Source organism: Natator depressus, chromosome 6 (genome assembly GCF_965152275.1).
Source record: "Natator depressus isolate rNatDep1 chromosome 6, rNatDep2.hap1, whole genome shotgun sequence".
NCBI classification, from domain to species: domain Eukaryota; kingdom Metazoa; phylum Chordata; order Testudines; family Cheloniidae; genus Natator; species Natator depressus.
The window spans coordinates 34330319-34345634 of NC_134239.1; the positions used below are offsets into that span (position 1 = coordinate 34330319).

Sequence of the window (15316 nt, forward strand, 5' to 3'; positions counted from 1 at the left end):
TATTGTGAACTGAAAGGATTTACAGCTGTCTTCTCACTGACAGAAGGCTGTCATAGCTTATATAAGCAAGAGATAGGCACCAAATCACACTGCAAACAACATACATCATATCTGCAGTAAGAATTATCAAACTCCTCTTACCCTTCTCACGCAGCCCTCACCCACTTTCATTCTGACATGTCCCCAAAAATCAGAGTTCCTCTGATAATTTCATAGAGCTTTTCAGATCTGTGCATGTATTGGTCCACATTATCTGTGCTTGATAAGCAGCAAGTTCTAACTGGCTATTTGTTTGGTCTCAAGGCAGTTTCCTTTTGAGATGCTTACCCCCCCTCCCTCTATGTCTGCACCTGGTTTATTTGTTTGGGTGGCTAAATATGAACCATCTGTAAGTGAAACTCAGTTTATTTTCCTAAAAATCTTAATCCTGCTCAATATCAGAAATCCAGTGACCCTCCAACCCCTTGGGCATCAGCATCTGAAGATGCAGTCTGAGAAGAGGAGCACTGATGAACAGACAGGTCTGTTATGCTAACTCCCTGCAAAAATTCTACTTACCCAATTTAAAATGCCAGGATGATACTTACTTGTAAGTATGCCCTGTTATTTCGTTTCTGACCATAACATATTCCACTAGCCACTTGGCGTACAGCCCTGAATTATCATGTCCTATTTGTACTGTGGTGAGTTTTCCCAGGTTCTGGCACTGCAAATTAAACAAGTTATCTGTTATATTGAAACAAAGAGAAATTGACATTGGCTGAAGCAGTGTAGTCCAGGGGGAGAGGGTGCTGGGAGAGGAGTTGGGAAACCTGAGTTCTAATCCCTGCTCTGCCACTGACCTGCTATGTGACCCTGGGCAAATCCCTTTAACTCTCCATGCCTCTGGTTCTCCTCTGTCTTGTCTATTTGGACAATAAGATCTTTGGGCAGGGACTGTCAATTAATATGTGTTTGTACAGCATTTACTACAAGTGTACAGCAATCTCTGTTGGGATGCCTAGGTACTACTGCACTAAAAATAACAATATCAAAGAATAATGCACTATTAACACCTATACACTTTGGAGTCTACCATGAAAAAAAAGAACAAGAAACTCATATGTCTGTCTTAAAGCTCTTTCCTTTTGCTTAGTGGCAGGATCTGGAAAAAGTAAGCTTTCCTCCCCCGTTTACAATACCGTGGGAACCTGCAACCTCCACAACATTTTAGAAATGTTTGGTACTAAAATTAGACAGGATATTAGGTACCTTGATATTTAGAGGAAATAAGGTTTGCTCACTAAACACAAAGAGAACTAATCTAAAAAAAGAACTGACAAGTCACCAGGAAACTTACCCTACAGATGAAAAAGAAGCCACAATGTAGGGTGAGGTGATGATGTAAAAGTCTTAGACAAAATTAATATTAAGCCAGAAGTCTCACCCTCCTCACTTAAGCTTATTTTACCAATCATTCTTCTCTGCATACTGCTTAAATACAGGTGTAGTTTGATGGGTACAGGCATAGATAATACTTGTGACTACAACACTGATGCAACATTACAAAAAATATGAATTTAAATTGAACAAAGAAAGAATGTTTTACCAACAAAATATTTCCTTGTGTCAATAATACGAACCTCAAATGTCATCTCCAATATATTCCTGGGAATCTGTAGGACTCCTGTTTCACCCAACTCTCCTGAGATACAGATCCAAGGGTTGGCAGTGAACATTGAGCCACCAAGTTTCTTGCTAGGAACAATCAATATATGGTATGGGATCACTGCAAATACAAGAAGTAACTCACTTAAAGAATACCCTCCAAAAAGAATAATCATGTAAAATAGTAAGTTACGCCTTTTCTGTTACACTATCTTTTCCTCTTTATGTTTAATAATAATTTAATCTGTTATCAAATGCCAAAGAATTGAATGGCAAATTTAGAAGCACATAAAAATATTTGTGCATAGTGAGTGATCAGGAATATGCAACTGATGCTAAAATAAATGCTGCAGTATATTAAAAGTAGAGTTGATGACAAACACCATAAAAAAAGAATAAAAATGTACTTTAAATAATGTGTTTGCATTTATTTAGTCCTTTTTCATCTGGAGATCTTAAAAAATCACTTCACAAAGATGGTTACCGTCCCCATTTTACATTTAGAAAACGAAGGCACCCAGGTTAAATGGCTTGCCGATGGTTATGCAGGGAGTCTGCAGGAGAACTGGGATTAAAAGCCAGTTATTTTATCTAGCTCTGTGCCTATATTTTTGTTATATAAACACACATGCACTCAGAGCAGGCTTTGCCATGTGCCTTAATTCGGACCGACATACTCAATCACACACTGAAACTTCAACTTGTTAGGCTTGTTTGTTGCCAATATTTACTGCAACAAAGCTATTACATTTTAAGATGATAAACGCTGTAGCTGTCCAATTCTAGATAGTACGTACTATAGCACTGTGCACCTGGCTGTACCACATATTGCATTAATCTGAATGTAAAAAGTAAAAAAAAAAAATTCAAGGACCAAGTAATAAACTATTAATAAAAGTGTTTTTTAAAAAATTGAGTTTGGGCATCAAGCACTTATTTACTTAGCATTTCACGTATGAGCAGAGAAGCTGGGTTATGGCTCCTCTGACTCGAGAACACTGAAAAAATGTACGTATTACTCAACTGCCTAACATCATGGTGTAGAACTCTAGTGCCTGGCCTCTATTTACCAAACTGCTTTTATAGAGAATTCAATTATGTGAATGGTCACTGTGTTCTTTGGCAATTTACGTGGTTTTGTAATGTATAAATGGCTTATTGTGAAGGCTGTTCAGCTGAAGCAATCAATATATTTCTTTCTCAACATCACCTCATCTGACTGTGGCCTCAAGAAAGCATTTGGTACTGGATTTTCTTAAACGCTTGGTGCCCATGACCTTTAAAAAACTGTTAAAACTCTTCTCCTTTTCATTCCCCCGCTACCCCCCGATGTATTGTTAGTTGCAGCGTTAGTGATAGCTTAGCAGTATCCAAAACAAGAACTTAGTGTTGGACAGTATTTCTCCTTAGTAAGATCTGTTGTACTGACACATTTTTCATTTAAAACCAAACAAATTATGTCCCTCAGCCAATGATTTGGCTAAATGAGGTTGCTCTGAAATTCTTCATTTATAGGGGCAGCGATATTCAGTTCGCACTATAAAGTGGGAATTAAGCAACATTATTGATAGCTTTATTAGTTTCATGTTTCACACAGGCAACTCCTATTGATCATAGTGCTCACACACTGAGAGTAACACAAACCCCTTAGCAATAGAAGGATAGGTATTACCACCTCTCAGGAATTATATTAAAAATGACAGTGACATAGTGGTACATATCTGAATGTGAACAGGAAATTAATGCAGCTCTGTGAAAGAACATATCAAAACAGCTTAGAAACTTGCATAAGGAGAAGCAACTGAAAGCTGGGAAGAGCAGCACGGCAGGGAAAACGGGTACTTACAGATTGTTGTGAAAACATTGGTAAAGCAAAAGTAATCGACAGCATTAAATGACAGGAGATGATAGAGGAACTGTTCTTTCTCATCATCACAGCGGAGAAAGGCATAACGCTTGTACAGTTTTCTGACAAAACAAAAATAAGCTATGACAGTAACAAGATCTTTTCAGTCATATGTTTTCTATTATATTAGGTAGAACTGTGAAGAATATGCAAGCAATTACAAATGACAAGAAGTATGGGTGCTGAGAGCATTTAAATCAGCCAAGACACGTAGGCATCCTGCAAGTCTGTTCGTTCTGGAATGTGTCAGTTCAGTTTGTTGTGCTATTCTCAACCCCTTTTGCCAGCTTAGAGAGCTGCAGAAAGTTCAGAGAGCACCACACCCTCTGAACTTAATTTAGGATACGGTTCGTTAGAATAAAATATCTCACTGTGTATATGCAGAAGGGGATTTTACCTTTTGGGGTAAGATCCTCACGCTTGCTCTGGCCCATTTATGCTGTGTAAAAATACTGGAGTGAGGTAAAGCAGCCTTAAAAGCCCCATACCCAGCTAGGTGAGGATCCTGCTGGGGCAAGCCCAGTAGATAACAGCTGTAAGATTGTTCCCTGAGTAGGCAGCATTGTCAATGGGGCCACAGCACTGCAGAGATTCTGGACAGCTATGGTGCGGCCCAGAGAGGCTGCTGTAATTGAGGCTACATCTGTACTGTGACCTGGAGGTGTAGTTTCCAGCTCATGGAGACACGCCTGCGCTAGGTCTGATCGAGCGGACATGCTAAAAAGAGAAGCATAGCTTCTGAGGCACAAGGAGCTCGCTGCCCAAGTACAATCCTGTTCAAGACCCTAGGTATGTTTTCGGGGCAGCTAGCCGCTCCCACCATTCATGCCACTGCGGCTACACTTCTATTTTTAACATGCTAGCTCAATCAGAGCAAGCGCAGGAATGTCTCTGCAAGCTGAAAATTACACCTTCCAGCTCCAGTTTAGATATACCCTTACACAGGTCCCCAGGGCTGTTTAAGTAGTCCCTGGAGCATCCCAGGATTGGTAGTTTAGAGAAGCCATTCCCTCTACAGAGGAATCAAATGTAGACAAAGGGAAGCAATTGTGTATAGTGATAAGCATTATTTATTTGCTAAACACCACCTTGTGCTTGGACACTGTACAGGACCCAAAAGGAGAACTTACAATCTCTATCTTTACAAATCAAAATCCGAGTTGGAACAAACCCTGGCCTGATATTATTCACTAGTACATAGCGGTAATCATTATTTTTGTTAGGTTGATGCAGCTGCAGCCAAAAAGCCACAGAACAGACATGGTCACTTTCTATTTATTGATTATAATATTATTTTTATGGATGACTACACAATACAGAGTTACAAGAGACATCCAGAAATGAAGAGCAACTAAGCAAAAAAATTCTCTATTCTGCAGTATCGCAACTAAAGAAATCAGCATTAATGAATGTCCACAAAAGACGAGCATGCAAAGATCAATCAATCCAGCTCAACCCATTCTTATTAAGGACATAAGAATATTTAAACAGAAAAGATGTAAGAGCAGTATAAAATTTCTATCGCAACCAAGTGTATTATAGACAGATTGTTCCTTCTAGGCAGACCTCCTGACGATTTGCATCAATCTCAGAGAGTACATAGGAAAAGCTGTCAAGTGGATCACAGGCCAAAAATTTACAAAACAAATCAATAATTAACATATACAACATCCTCATTTATATAACCACCAAACCAATAACACATGTCACACAGAAAAATGTTTCACTGGAAATAAAGCTCCACAGTTTTAAATCAACTGAACTAGCCCTTAGTCACAAGAGCAGTAGACCTCTGAGCACCTAATGGGTCAATGAGTCCATGTTTCACTTGTATAACTTGAATTGTGTGCTTAGACAGCCTATCCAAGAGGCTAAATGTCGTTGGGGACCTTCGCCTGTTCGTATTTTACCTTTTGAAAATTTCTGATGGTGTTTCAACCAACTTCTGAACATTTTTATTCTTCATTTACTCAGAATGGACACTTTAAAAGTATTGGTATAACACAGCTCTCACTCCCTCTTAGTTTTCATATGCTATTACATTAGCCACTTTCACTGTATTGGTTTTATTCCAATCACTAAGTTATCTCAACACGCAAGATTTACAACTCCGAGCCCATTTTTCAAAAGTAAGGTGCTTCAATAGTTCCTGCTCCTGCGTGTGAATATACAATTCAGCCTTTAGTCATCTAAAATGGGAACATACTGGTATCAGTATCCAGAAGCACATTTGAAATTTAGGCTCACCTGTGTCTTTGGAATTCTCTTACTTTCATTGTCCACAATTCTGGTTTGTGAAGAGACTGAATTTCCTGGAACTGGCAGAAATTACTACAATGATCTAGACTGATTTTTCATTCTGGATTAATGTGGACATAAAGCTTCTTCCATATTTTAAAAAATGGCCTTAGAGATCTAAATCATTCTGCATGACCTTCCATTGCAATAAAGAATAGTGACTAGGCGGATAATAAACTAACTGGCCAATTCCTGATTCAGGACTGTTTCCATTTTCTAGGCCTCACTTTTTGTTAAGCAGCAGCAGATAAAAATTGCCAGAAGTGTGTAGTCATTATTACAAGGACAGTAAGGAAATGTAGCCAGGGGCTTTCCCCCCAATCCTCATTATGTTCCTTTTCCAGACTGAATATATGTCTCAGTATGTCTGTCACACAGGGCAAAACCCATCCCATTAATATTGCTAACTACAGCAGTTGCTTGGAAAATGCATTGGAGAATGAGACACATTGCATGGTTATAATTTTGGAAAAGCAGCATCATTTCCCCCTAACCTCAGCCGTGCAGAACACAATGTCATCCACAGCCTCAGAAACAACTCTGACACCATAATCAAAAAGGCTGACAAAGGAGGTGCTGTCATCATCATGAATAGGTTGGAATAAGAACAAGAGGCTGCTAGGCAGCTCTCCAACACCACTTTCTACAAGCCATTACTCTCTGATCCCACTGAGGGTTACCAAAAGAAACTACACCATTTGCTCAAGAAACTCCCTGAAAAAGCACAAGAACAAATCCGCACAGACACACCCCTGGATCCCTGACCTGGGGTATTCTATCTGCTACCCAAGATCCATAAACCTGGAAATCCTGGACGCCACATCATCTCAGGCATTGGCACCCTGACAGCAGGATTGTCTGGCTATGTAGACTCCCTCCTCAGGCCCTACGCTACCAGCACTCCCAGCTATCTTCAAGGACACCACTGACTTCCTGAGGAAACTACAATCCATCGGGGATCTTCCTGAAAACACCATCCCGGCCCACTATGGATGTAGAAGCCCTCTACACCAACATTCCACACAAAGATGGACTACAAGCCATCAGGAACACTATCCCCGATAACGTCACAGCAAATCTGGTGGCTGAACTTTGTGACTTTGTCCTCACCCATAACTATTTCACATTTGGGGATAATGTATACCTTCAAGTCAGCGGCACTGCTATGGGTACCGGCATGGCGCCACAGTATGCCAACATTTTTATGGCTGACTTAGAACAACGCTTCCTCAGCTCTCGTCCCCTAATGCCCCTACTCTGTTTGTGCTACATTGATGACATCTTCATCATCTGGACCCATAGAAAAGAAGCCCTTGAGGAATTCCACCATGATTTCAACAATTTCCATCCCACCATCAACCTCAGCTTGGACCAGTCCACACAAGAGATCTACTTCCTGGACACTACGGTGCTAATAAGTGATGGTCACATAAACATCACCTTATACCGGAAACCTACTGACCGCTATTCCTACCTACATGCCTCCATCTTTCATCCAGACCACACCACACGATCCATTGTCTACAGCCAAGCGCTATGATACAACTGCATTTGCTCCAACCCCTCAGACAGAGACAAACACCTACAAGATCTCTATCAAGCATTCTTACAACTACAGTACCCACATGCTGAAGTGAAGAAACAGATTGACAGAGCCAGAGGAGTACCCAGAAGTCACCTACTACAGGACAGGCCCAACAAAGAAAATAACAGAATGCCAATAGCCATCACCTTCAGCCCCCAACTAAAACCTCTCCAACGCATCATCAAGGATCTACAACCTATCCTGAAGGATGACCCATCACTCTCACAGATCTTGGGAGATAGGCCAGTCCTTGTTTACAGACAGCCCCCCAACCTGAAGCAAATACTCACCAGCAACCACACACCACGCAACAGAACCACTAACCCAGGAACCTATCCTTGCAACAAAGCCCGTTGCCAACTGTGTCCACATATCTATTCAGGGGACACCATCATAGGGCCCAATCACATCAGCCACACTATCAGAGGCTCGTTCACCTGCACATCTACCAATGTGGTATATGCCATCATGTGCCAGCAATGCCCCTCTGCCATGTACATTGGCCAAACTGGACAGTCTCTACGTAAAAGAATAAATGGACACAAATCAGACGTCAAGAATTATAACATTCATAAACCAGTAGAAGAACACTTCAATCTCTTTGGTCACTCGATTACAGACCTAAAAGTGGCAATTCTTCAACAAAAAAACTTCAAAAACAGATTCCAACGAGAGACAGCTGAATTGGAATTAATTTGCAAACTGGATACAATTAACTTAGGCTTGAATAGAGACTGGGAGTGGATGGGTCATTACACAAAGTAAAACTATTTCCCCATGTTTATTCCCCACCCCACCTCCCACTGTTCCTCAGACGTTCTTGTCAACTGCTGGAAATGGCCCACTTTGATTATCACTACAAAAGATTCCTCCCCCCCTGCTCTCCTGCTGGTAATAGCTCACCTTAAGTGATCACTTTTGTTACAGTGTGTATGGTAACACCCATTGTTTCATGTTCTCTATGTATATAAATCTCCACACTGTATTTTCCACTGCATGCATCTGATGTAGTGAGCTGTAGCTCACAAAAGCTTATGCTCAAATAAATTTGTTAGTCTCTAAGGTGCCACAAGTACTCCTTTTCTTTTTGCGAATACAGACTAACACGGCTGCTACTCTGAAACCTGTCACATTGCATGGTTATGTTCAGTGCAGCAATTCACATGGAAGTACCCGCTCTAAAGAGCTGAAATGGCCTTGTTTAACACACTGCTCATCTGTGCTGACTGGAATGCTCTAATCCTTCTCTAACTAGAGCATCTAAAAATGTACAAACAGGCACTCAAGATTACTTACTATTGATGCCTGCTTATATGTAAGCAGTTCATCTGCACGTCACTCTCCATTTTGAGTACATATTTGTATTTTTGTTTCTCTCATTTTGAGCAACATCTAGAAAATTAGTATCTGTTTCACTAAGAAGCAACACATAGGCAAGTGCTTTTGAGCATCTTCTTTTAAATCCTGTCACTTGTTCTACATGGATAAATGTTGCCAGGTTTAACAAATTACCTTGATGTCAGGGAATCAGGCCATGCCTACACATTAAGCACTAATGTATTCAGCTCTGGTCCTTAGCATTGCACCATGACCCCCAACTGCAAGGACTTACCTATGCACATTTTCTCTAAATAAGTGATACTGATTAATGAAATCCTGGTGCTTGTTATACTTAAATACTATACTTAGTTTCTCCTTTAATGTGTGTGTGTTTGTGTGTTTTATTTCCCCCTCATCCCTTACCTATGGCAGCCACGTTGGCTCTTTATGAAAAGAGGTAGTGTCAGGGCACAAACCTGTACTGTAACCCACAGTACCAATTTCCACCCACCACTTCTATCTTCCTTCAAAGTCCAAACAGTTTATTCAATCCCATGCTAATACTGAATAACTGCATAACTAGGATGAAAAACATGGGCACGCAGCATTGTGACTGCAGTTTTAGAGGACAAGCTGAAACTCTCTTCAGAGTTTGCCCTGAAGTTATTTATTTTTTTGTACTGTGGTAGCACCTAGAGTCCCTAGTCAAGATCAAGGCTGCATTGTGCCAGGCTCTGTATAGACACAGAGCGAGAATCCTTGGGGAGAAAGGAAATATTCCAGTTTTACACATGGGAGGGCTGATGTACAAAGACCCAACGCACAAAGGCCCTGATTCAAAGCACTCTAACAAACTGAAGCACACACTTGAGTCCCAATTGATTTAACCACTCAGGATGTCTCAGGTTGGGCACCCAAAATCACTAGTTACATTTGGAGACCGTGGCCTAAGTCACTGCCTAAGGTCACAGGAAGTCTATAGCAGAGCTGAGAACTGCACGCAGCTCTCCTGAGTCCCAGTCTAGGGCCTTAGCCACAGACCTTCCTCCCTCTCAAACACATCTGGTGCTATGAATGGCTTGTTAGCTCCACCACTGTAACTCCTGATTGCACTGTTAAACAGATACGAGTCTGGGCAAGTTTGTGTTTTTAAAGCTGAACAATTATAAAACAGGTTTGATTTTTAAAAGTTCTGTTTAGGATAAGTAGACTTACTTTGTAAGTTCAAGATCTGAAAGAAGCTGCTTTAAATGTCTGGAGAGTAACTTCTTTTCCATGGACAGTCGAACCCAGGCCCTCGCCTTGCCAACGTCTGTTTTGATCTCACCAATATTCTGGATATGCCTAAAAAGGAAAACAAAGATAATCAGATGTTGATTAATAATATCTCCACATCATCCTTTCAGATTTTTCACATCAAGCAGGGCTGGGGAAGGAATTTTGCCTTACAATATTTCATATCTTGACAACTGCTGGAAAAAAGAGAGGGCCATAAATTAATATAATTCACTATCTAAGTCCTCTGGTTAAAGAGGAATGCAAGACAGAAAAGGAAGTATCTGTACTGCAGTGGCCTATTTTCAGGATTCTAGACCATCCCATTACCTCACAATGATTTAAGGCTCACTCCTGTCCTTACAGACTCAGACTTTAAGGTCAGAAGAACCATAGAATATCAGGGTTGGAATGGACCTCAGGAGGTCATCTAGTTCAACCCCCTGCTCAAAGCAAGACCAATCCCCAATTTTTGGCCCAGATCCCTAAATGGCCCCCTCAGGGACTGAACTCACAACCCTGGGTTTAGCAGGCCAATGCTCAAACCACTGAGCTATCCCTCCCCCCTCTTGATCTAGTCTGACCTCCTGCACGCCACTCCAGTAATAGACGCATAACCTCTGGCTGAGTTACTGCCGTTCTCAAATCATGGTTTAAAGACTTCAGAAAGAATTCACCATAGTTTAAACCTGCAAGTGACCCACGCCTCACCTACAGACACTGGCACAATGCAGTCTTGATCCTGACTGGGGACTCTAGGTGCTACCACAACACAAAAAAATAAATAACTTCAGGGCAAACTCTGAGGAGAGTTTCAGCTCGTCCTCTAAAACTGCAGTCACAATGCTTTGTGCCCATATTTTACATACATATTACAGGTAAGATTACGTTCCTTGAATAAATTCAGTTTACTTCCCCCAATCCAAAATTTTAAGGTTAACCTGGAAAAATTCCAAGGAAAGGAAAACCTTTAAAAAAATGAATAAAATTAAAGTTTTGTTTTGTTTAAAAAGAAAAAAAAACAGTATGAGCTGCAGTCAGACAAATAGCATTTCACAGAATCATCCACTCCATGCAGCTTTATTAAAGAGCATCTTCTGATTGCTGGTCAATCCAGGTTTCAAACTTTTTTTTTTCTTTAAACAGTCCAGAGGGAAGTATAAATATCTATATTAAAAATGTAAAACCTTATTATTTGCTTAAATACACAACTCCTGTCACTAGATTTATTAATTGCAAAATTATCTCCCATATTTTATAGACCCTGTTCCAAAGTATTTAGTCCATTTCAGTTGTTCAATAAGCCTTATGCATTAGCATTGCACGCTGATAAATTTAAACTGAAAATATTCAAGTATGAATCAGGTGCAAGTGCAGTGGAGACTTTGAACTAATCATGATTAAGAGAAGAAATTATGGGAATCTGCATTACATCATGCTTTTCAACTGAAGAGATCAAACAAATAACTCCTAGAACTCTGTGGTAGGGATCATACCAATTTTACAGAGAGGGATACACAGACACAGAGAAGCTAAGTTATCTGCCAACACCACAGAGGAAATCGATATCAGAGCTACCAGGCCTCAGAATTAATCCATCTTCAAGTCTGAAAAGGTGTTTGTTACTAGAAAATGGCAAGTACAAACAAGATGTATTTTCAGTTGAGTTTCATATTTTTGTGGCACTGGCTTTCACACTCTAAGTACATGCAATGGCCAATGCCCAGCCAAAACACTCTAAGATTCAGAGGTTGTTGAGGTTCATCGGGAAATAGGGAGGAGTTCAGAACTGCCCAACCAGTTCCATAGTGATTGGGTAGATCTGACCCTGTCCCCCGATCTCAGAGATAAGATACCATGGAGACAGCTCAGAAGACAGACAAGGAAGGAGATTTTTTAAAAAGTTATAAGCCAATGAGTATTACAGTGGAGATACTGTAGGCGTACGGTTCCCTCAGTGTGAAGCAAGTTTTCACTCAGGCCATTGAAAGGGTTTCACTATAATCTTTGGTAAATAACTTAGCAATTTCTTCCAGCTGAAGCACATTGCTTTTCCAGTTGAGCAAGCATCTCTTCCAGTTAAAACACATCAACTGCACAACCAGGAACTACAGCCAAGCAAGTTTGAGCCTTGATATACCAAAGTTGGCCTTTATAATCCACAGTTCTTCATATCATGAAATTATCTTAGTCTTTCCAAGCATTATTGATGAAAGTCCTTTCATCCCCTTTTCCTTCGTAACAGACTTTATGGAGGACAATAAGAGAGGGTGATTTTCATTATTTACATTAATTGAGCTTATTTTGTGGCAGAGCTCAGGTTCACTCAGAATGAAGATAGTGACCATACAAAACTCACATGAGCCATTCAGAATTATACTTTCTTCCAATGTTATTGAAGTAAACCTTTTACACTAGTTACTTACATAGGAATGAACACACAGATCTTTAGGATTTCTTTTACTGCCCCACACTAACCTCATATCCTGAATGAGAGAGATCCTCAGGGGCGACATGGCTGGGCTGGCATCCGACTTCCTCCTTTCTGAATCGAGAAGTACTCCTAAAGCGAGCAGAATATTTTTTTAATCAATGGAAAAATAATTCAAAGATTTAAAAGTAATATTTAAACAACACTTTGTGCCAGTAACACAACGGAAGCATTTAATAACATCTTGAGAGAAATGGTTTTCCCTCGAGTCCAGAAATGGTACCTGGCCGCATACTTTTCAGTTGTCAGTAACACATGGTTTTGTGAAAACATTATGGCACAAATCAGTGCTGACTATGGCAGTATATTAAATCCATGGAAAAACATTGACTGTCTGTATACCGAGATGTTCAGGCAACTCATAATATGCTCAGCACTAGGCCATATTAATAAGCTTTGACATATCCAGGATTGGCGTGAGACCAAAGAGTGGGATCTAAACAGACTATTTATCACTGAAGTATTATTTTCTAAACCGAGTTCTTCACTTCCTTCCCAAATGAGCTAAAACAAGTTGGCATTATTGACATTGGAGAATTCGGGGTTAAATGATATGCATACAATATATCCAATGCATCACAGTCTTAAAACACAGAAATGGGTAATACAAGAACCCAAAATCTGCAATTTAAATGCTAAACAAACATGCCACCTCTATATCATACTTCAAACACTATACTGTGAGCAATCACCTGCTCTCAGTCTCAAGCTGGAGAGCACAGGATCAGGAGTTACTTTCGAACCCAGGTCTCTGCATGTTACACCAATGTGTGTAGGGCACCAGAATGGGAATCAGGAGACCCAGGTTCTAGTCACTGCTCTGCCTTTGACTACCTGAATGACCATGCACGGACAGGTTACTAAGGGTCAAATTCTCTGCTGGCATACCGACTGAATTTGAGCAAAGAATTTGGCCCTAAAAGCTGTCTGTGCCTCAGTTTCTCCTTCGGTAAAATGGGAACTAAAGAGCTTTACCCACATTTGTAATGCACTGACTTAAGTGCATTATTGTACTTTCTCTTTTTTTTTCAAAAGATACCTGTTTGCTGAAAGCAAATTTTACACTAAATGGAGGGTATTTATGCTGCATAAGGGAACTTATATTGTAGAGCAGTGGTCCTCAAACTATTGTACTGGTGACCCCTTTCACATAGCAAGCCTCTGAGTGCAACCCCCCCTTATAAATTAAAAACACTTGTTTATAAACTTAACACCATTATAAATGCTGGAGCCAAAGCAGGGTTTAGGGTGGAGGCTGACAGCTCGCGCCCCCCCATGTAATACCCTTGTGACCCCCTGAGGGGTCCCCACCCCCAGTTTGAGAACCCCCATTGTAGAGGAAGAAATACTTAGTTCCCCACTCTATTAATATGAAAGAAATGATAAGCTTCCAATGTGTTCCTACCTATAAGTATAGTTAATTATATTTAACTACATATTAGGTACCACCAGTAAAAGTTATTCATACAGCATATTACTGAAACCCTATTTATGTTGTGTTTGGATTTTAAAACAGGATGGATAATTTCATACTCAGTAATGCATCTACGCATGTTTAAGAAGGGGTAAAGAAAAATCATGCTTCACAGCAGAGGATGACTATTTCATGGGTTAGAAAGGGATCTTCCACCTTATGTACATCACTGCATGATTGGCTAGGTGTATCAAACAGATTTATTTTTGGCCTGTCTCCGAAACATCATGTATTGGTAGGACACCAAGCACCAGTTAACAGGATACCAGTCTTGAACAAGTCTTGAACAAGAAATCCTACACAAAACAACTGGAAAACAAGTCTACCCCATGTAAATACTGCAGTCAATAAATCAGTCTCAACAGTTATGTGAAAATGACATCATCATCATAGTAAATCTCATCCTCTAAAACCTGGAGCAGTGGAGAATTATAGTATTCTGCTTGATGTGCATAATTTGGAATCGGTTTGAAGAGACTAAAACCTAGTAATTTGGACATTTTGACCATTTTTAGAGGAGTTTAACTAGTACTTTTGAAAACCCTTCTGTAATATAAGCCAACGTTACCTGAGGTACTGAAGCTACCTGATGTGGGCTTTCTCTGCCTATTTTCTTGGTAATGTAATAAGTGAGACCACAAAGCAGATTTTCCCTAAAATTAAAAAAAAATTGATTGGTAACATTGTATTTAACAATGCAAATAAATGAATGTCTGTTGAGTTTAATAAAAACTGAAAATTAAAAAACACTAAAAGTAACATTTACAACAACAGTTTGTTCTAAAAATGTTTTGTTTTCCCTATCGATATCATTGATAAAAAAGAAAAAACAAGAAACCAAAGAGGTAGGAGGAGGTAAAAAGCTGGAAAAAGGACCGTAGAACAAAAGGAGAAGTGTAAATAATTTGTAAAAGTAACTGTCCTGCATATCTGCTCTTGGTGTTTTTTTAAAGAAAGAAACTAGCTGGACCTACAGATTCCGGTAACTGAACAAATCAGCTGAGCGTCACTTCTCATTGTTTATCAAGATGTGACCAAAACATTTATTTAAATACATACTACAAAGTGATGTGTACTACAAAGTGATGTCTCATGACCCTGTAACCTGAGTTTGTAGCTGTCTCACCCACCGAATGGGGAAGAGATGCACAATCGGATAGGGCAGACTCTTTGGCTATGTCTACACTTAAAACACTACAGCAGCACAGGTGCAGTTGCACTGCCATAGCTATTCAGTGTAGACACTCACTACGGCAACGGGAGAACCCCTTCCGTCACTGTAGTTAACCAACCACCCCAAGAAACAATAGCTAGGTCAAA

General features: G+C 40.1%; 1 protein-coding gene across 5 annotated transcripts in view; it reads right to left on the reverse strand.

Annotated features, from left to right (window-relative positions):
- The window catches only part of DENND5A (DENN domain containing 5A), a 110726-nt gene that overhangs the window by 13457 nt on the left and 81953 nt on the right, over window positions 1–15316 (reverse strand). For all 5 annotated transcript variants that reach the window (XM_074955021.1, XM_074955022.1, XM_074955025.1 and 2 more), the window contains 6 exons: window positions 14565–14649; window positions 12510–12594; window positions 9972–10100; window positions 3494–3615; window positions 1623–1768; window positions 588–706 (listed from right to left, as the gene is read on the reverse strand). In XM_074955021.1, the coding sequence (XP_074811122.1) occupies window positions 588–706; window positions 1623–1768; window positions 3494–3615; window positions 9972–10100; window positions 12510–12594; window positions 14565–14649 (686 nt within the window). The remainder of the gene's footprint in view (window positions 1–587; window positions 707–1622; window positions 1769–3493; window positions 3616–9971; window positions 10101–12509; window positions 12595–14564; window positions 14650–15316) is intronic.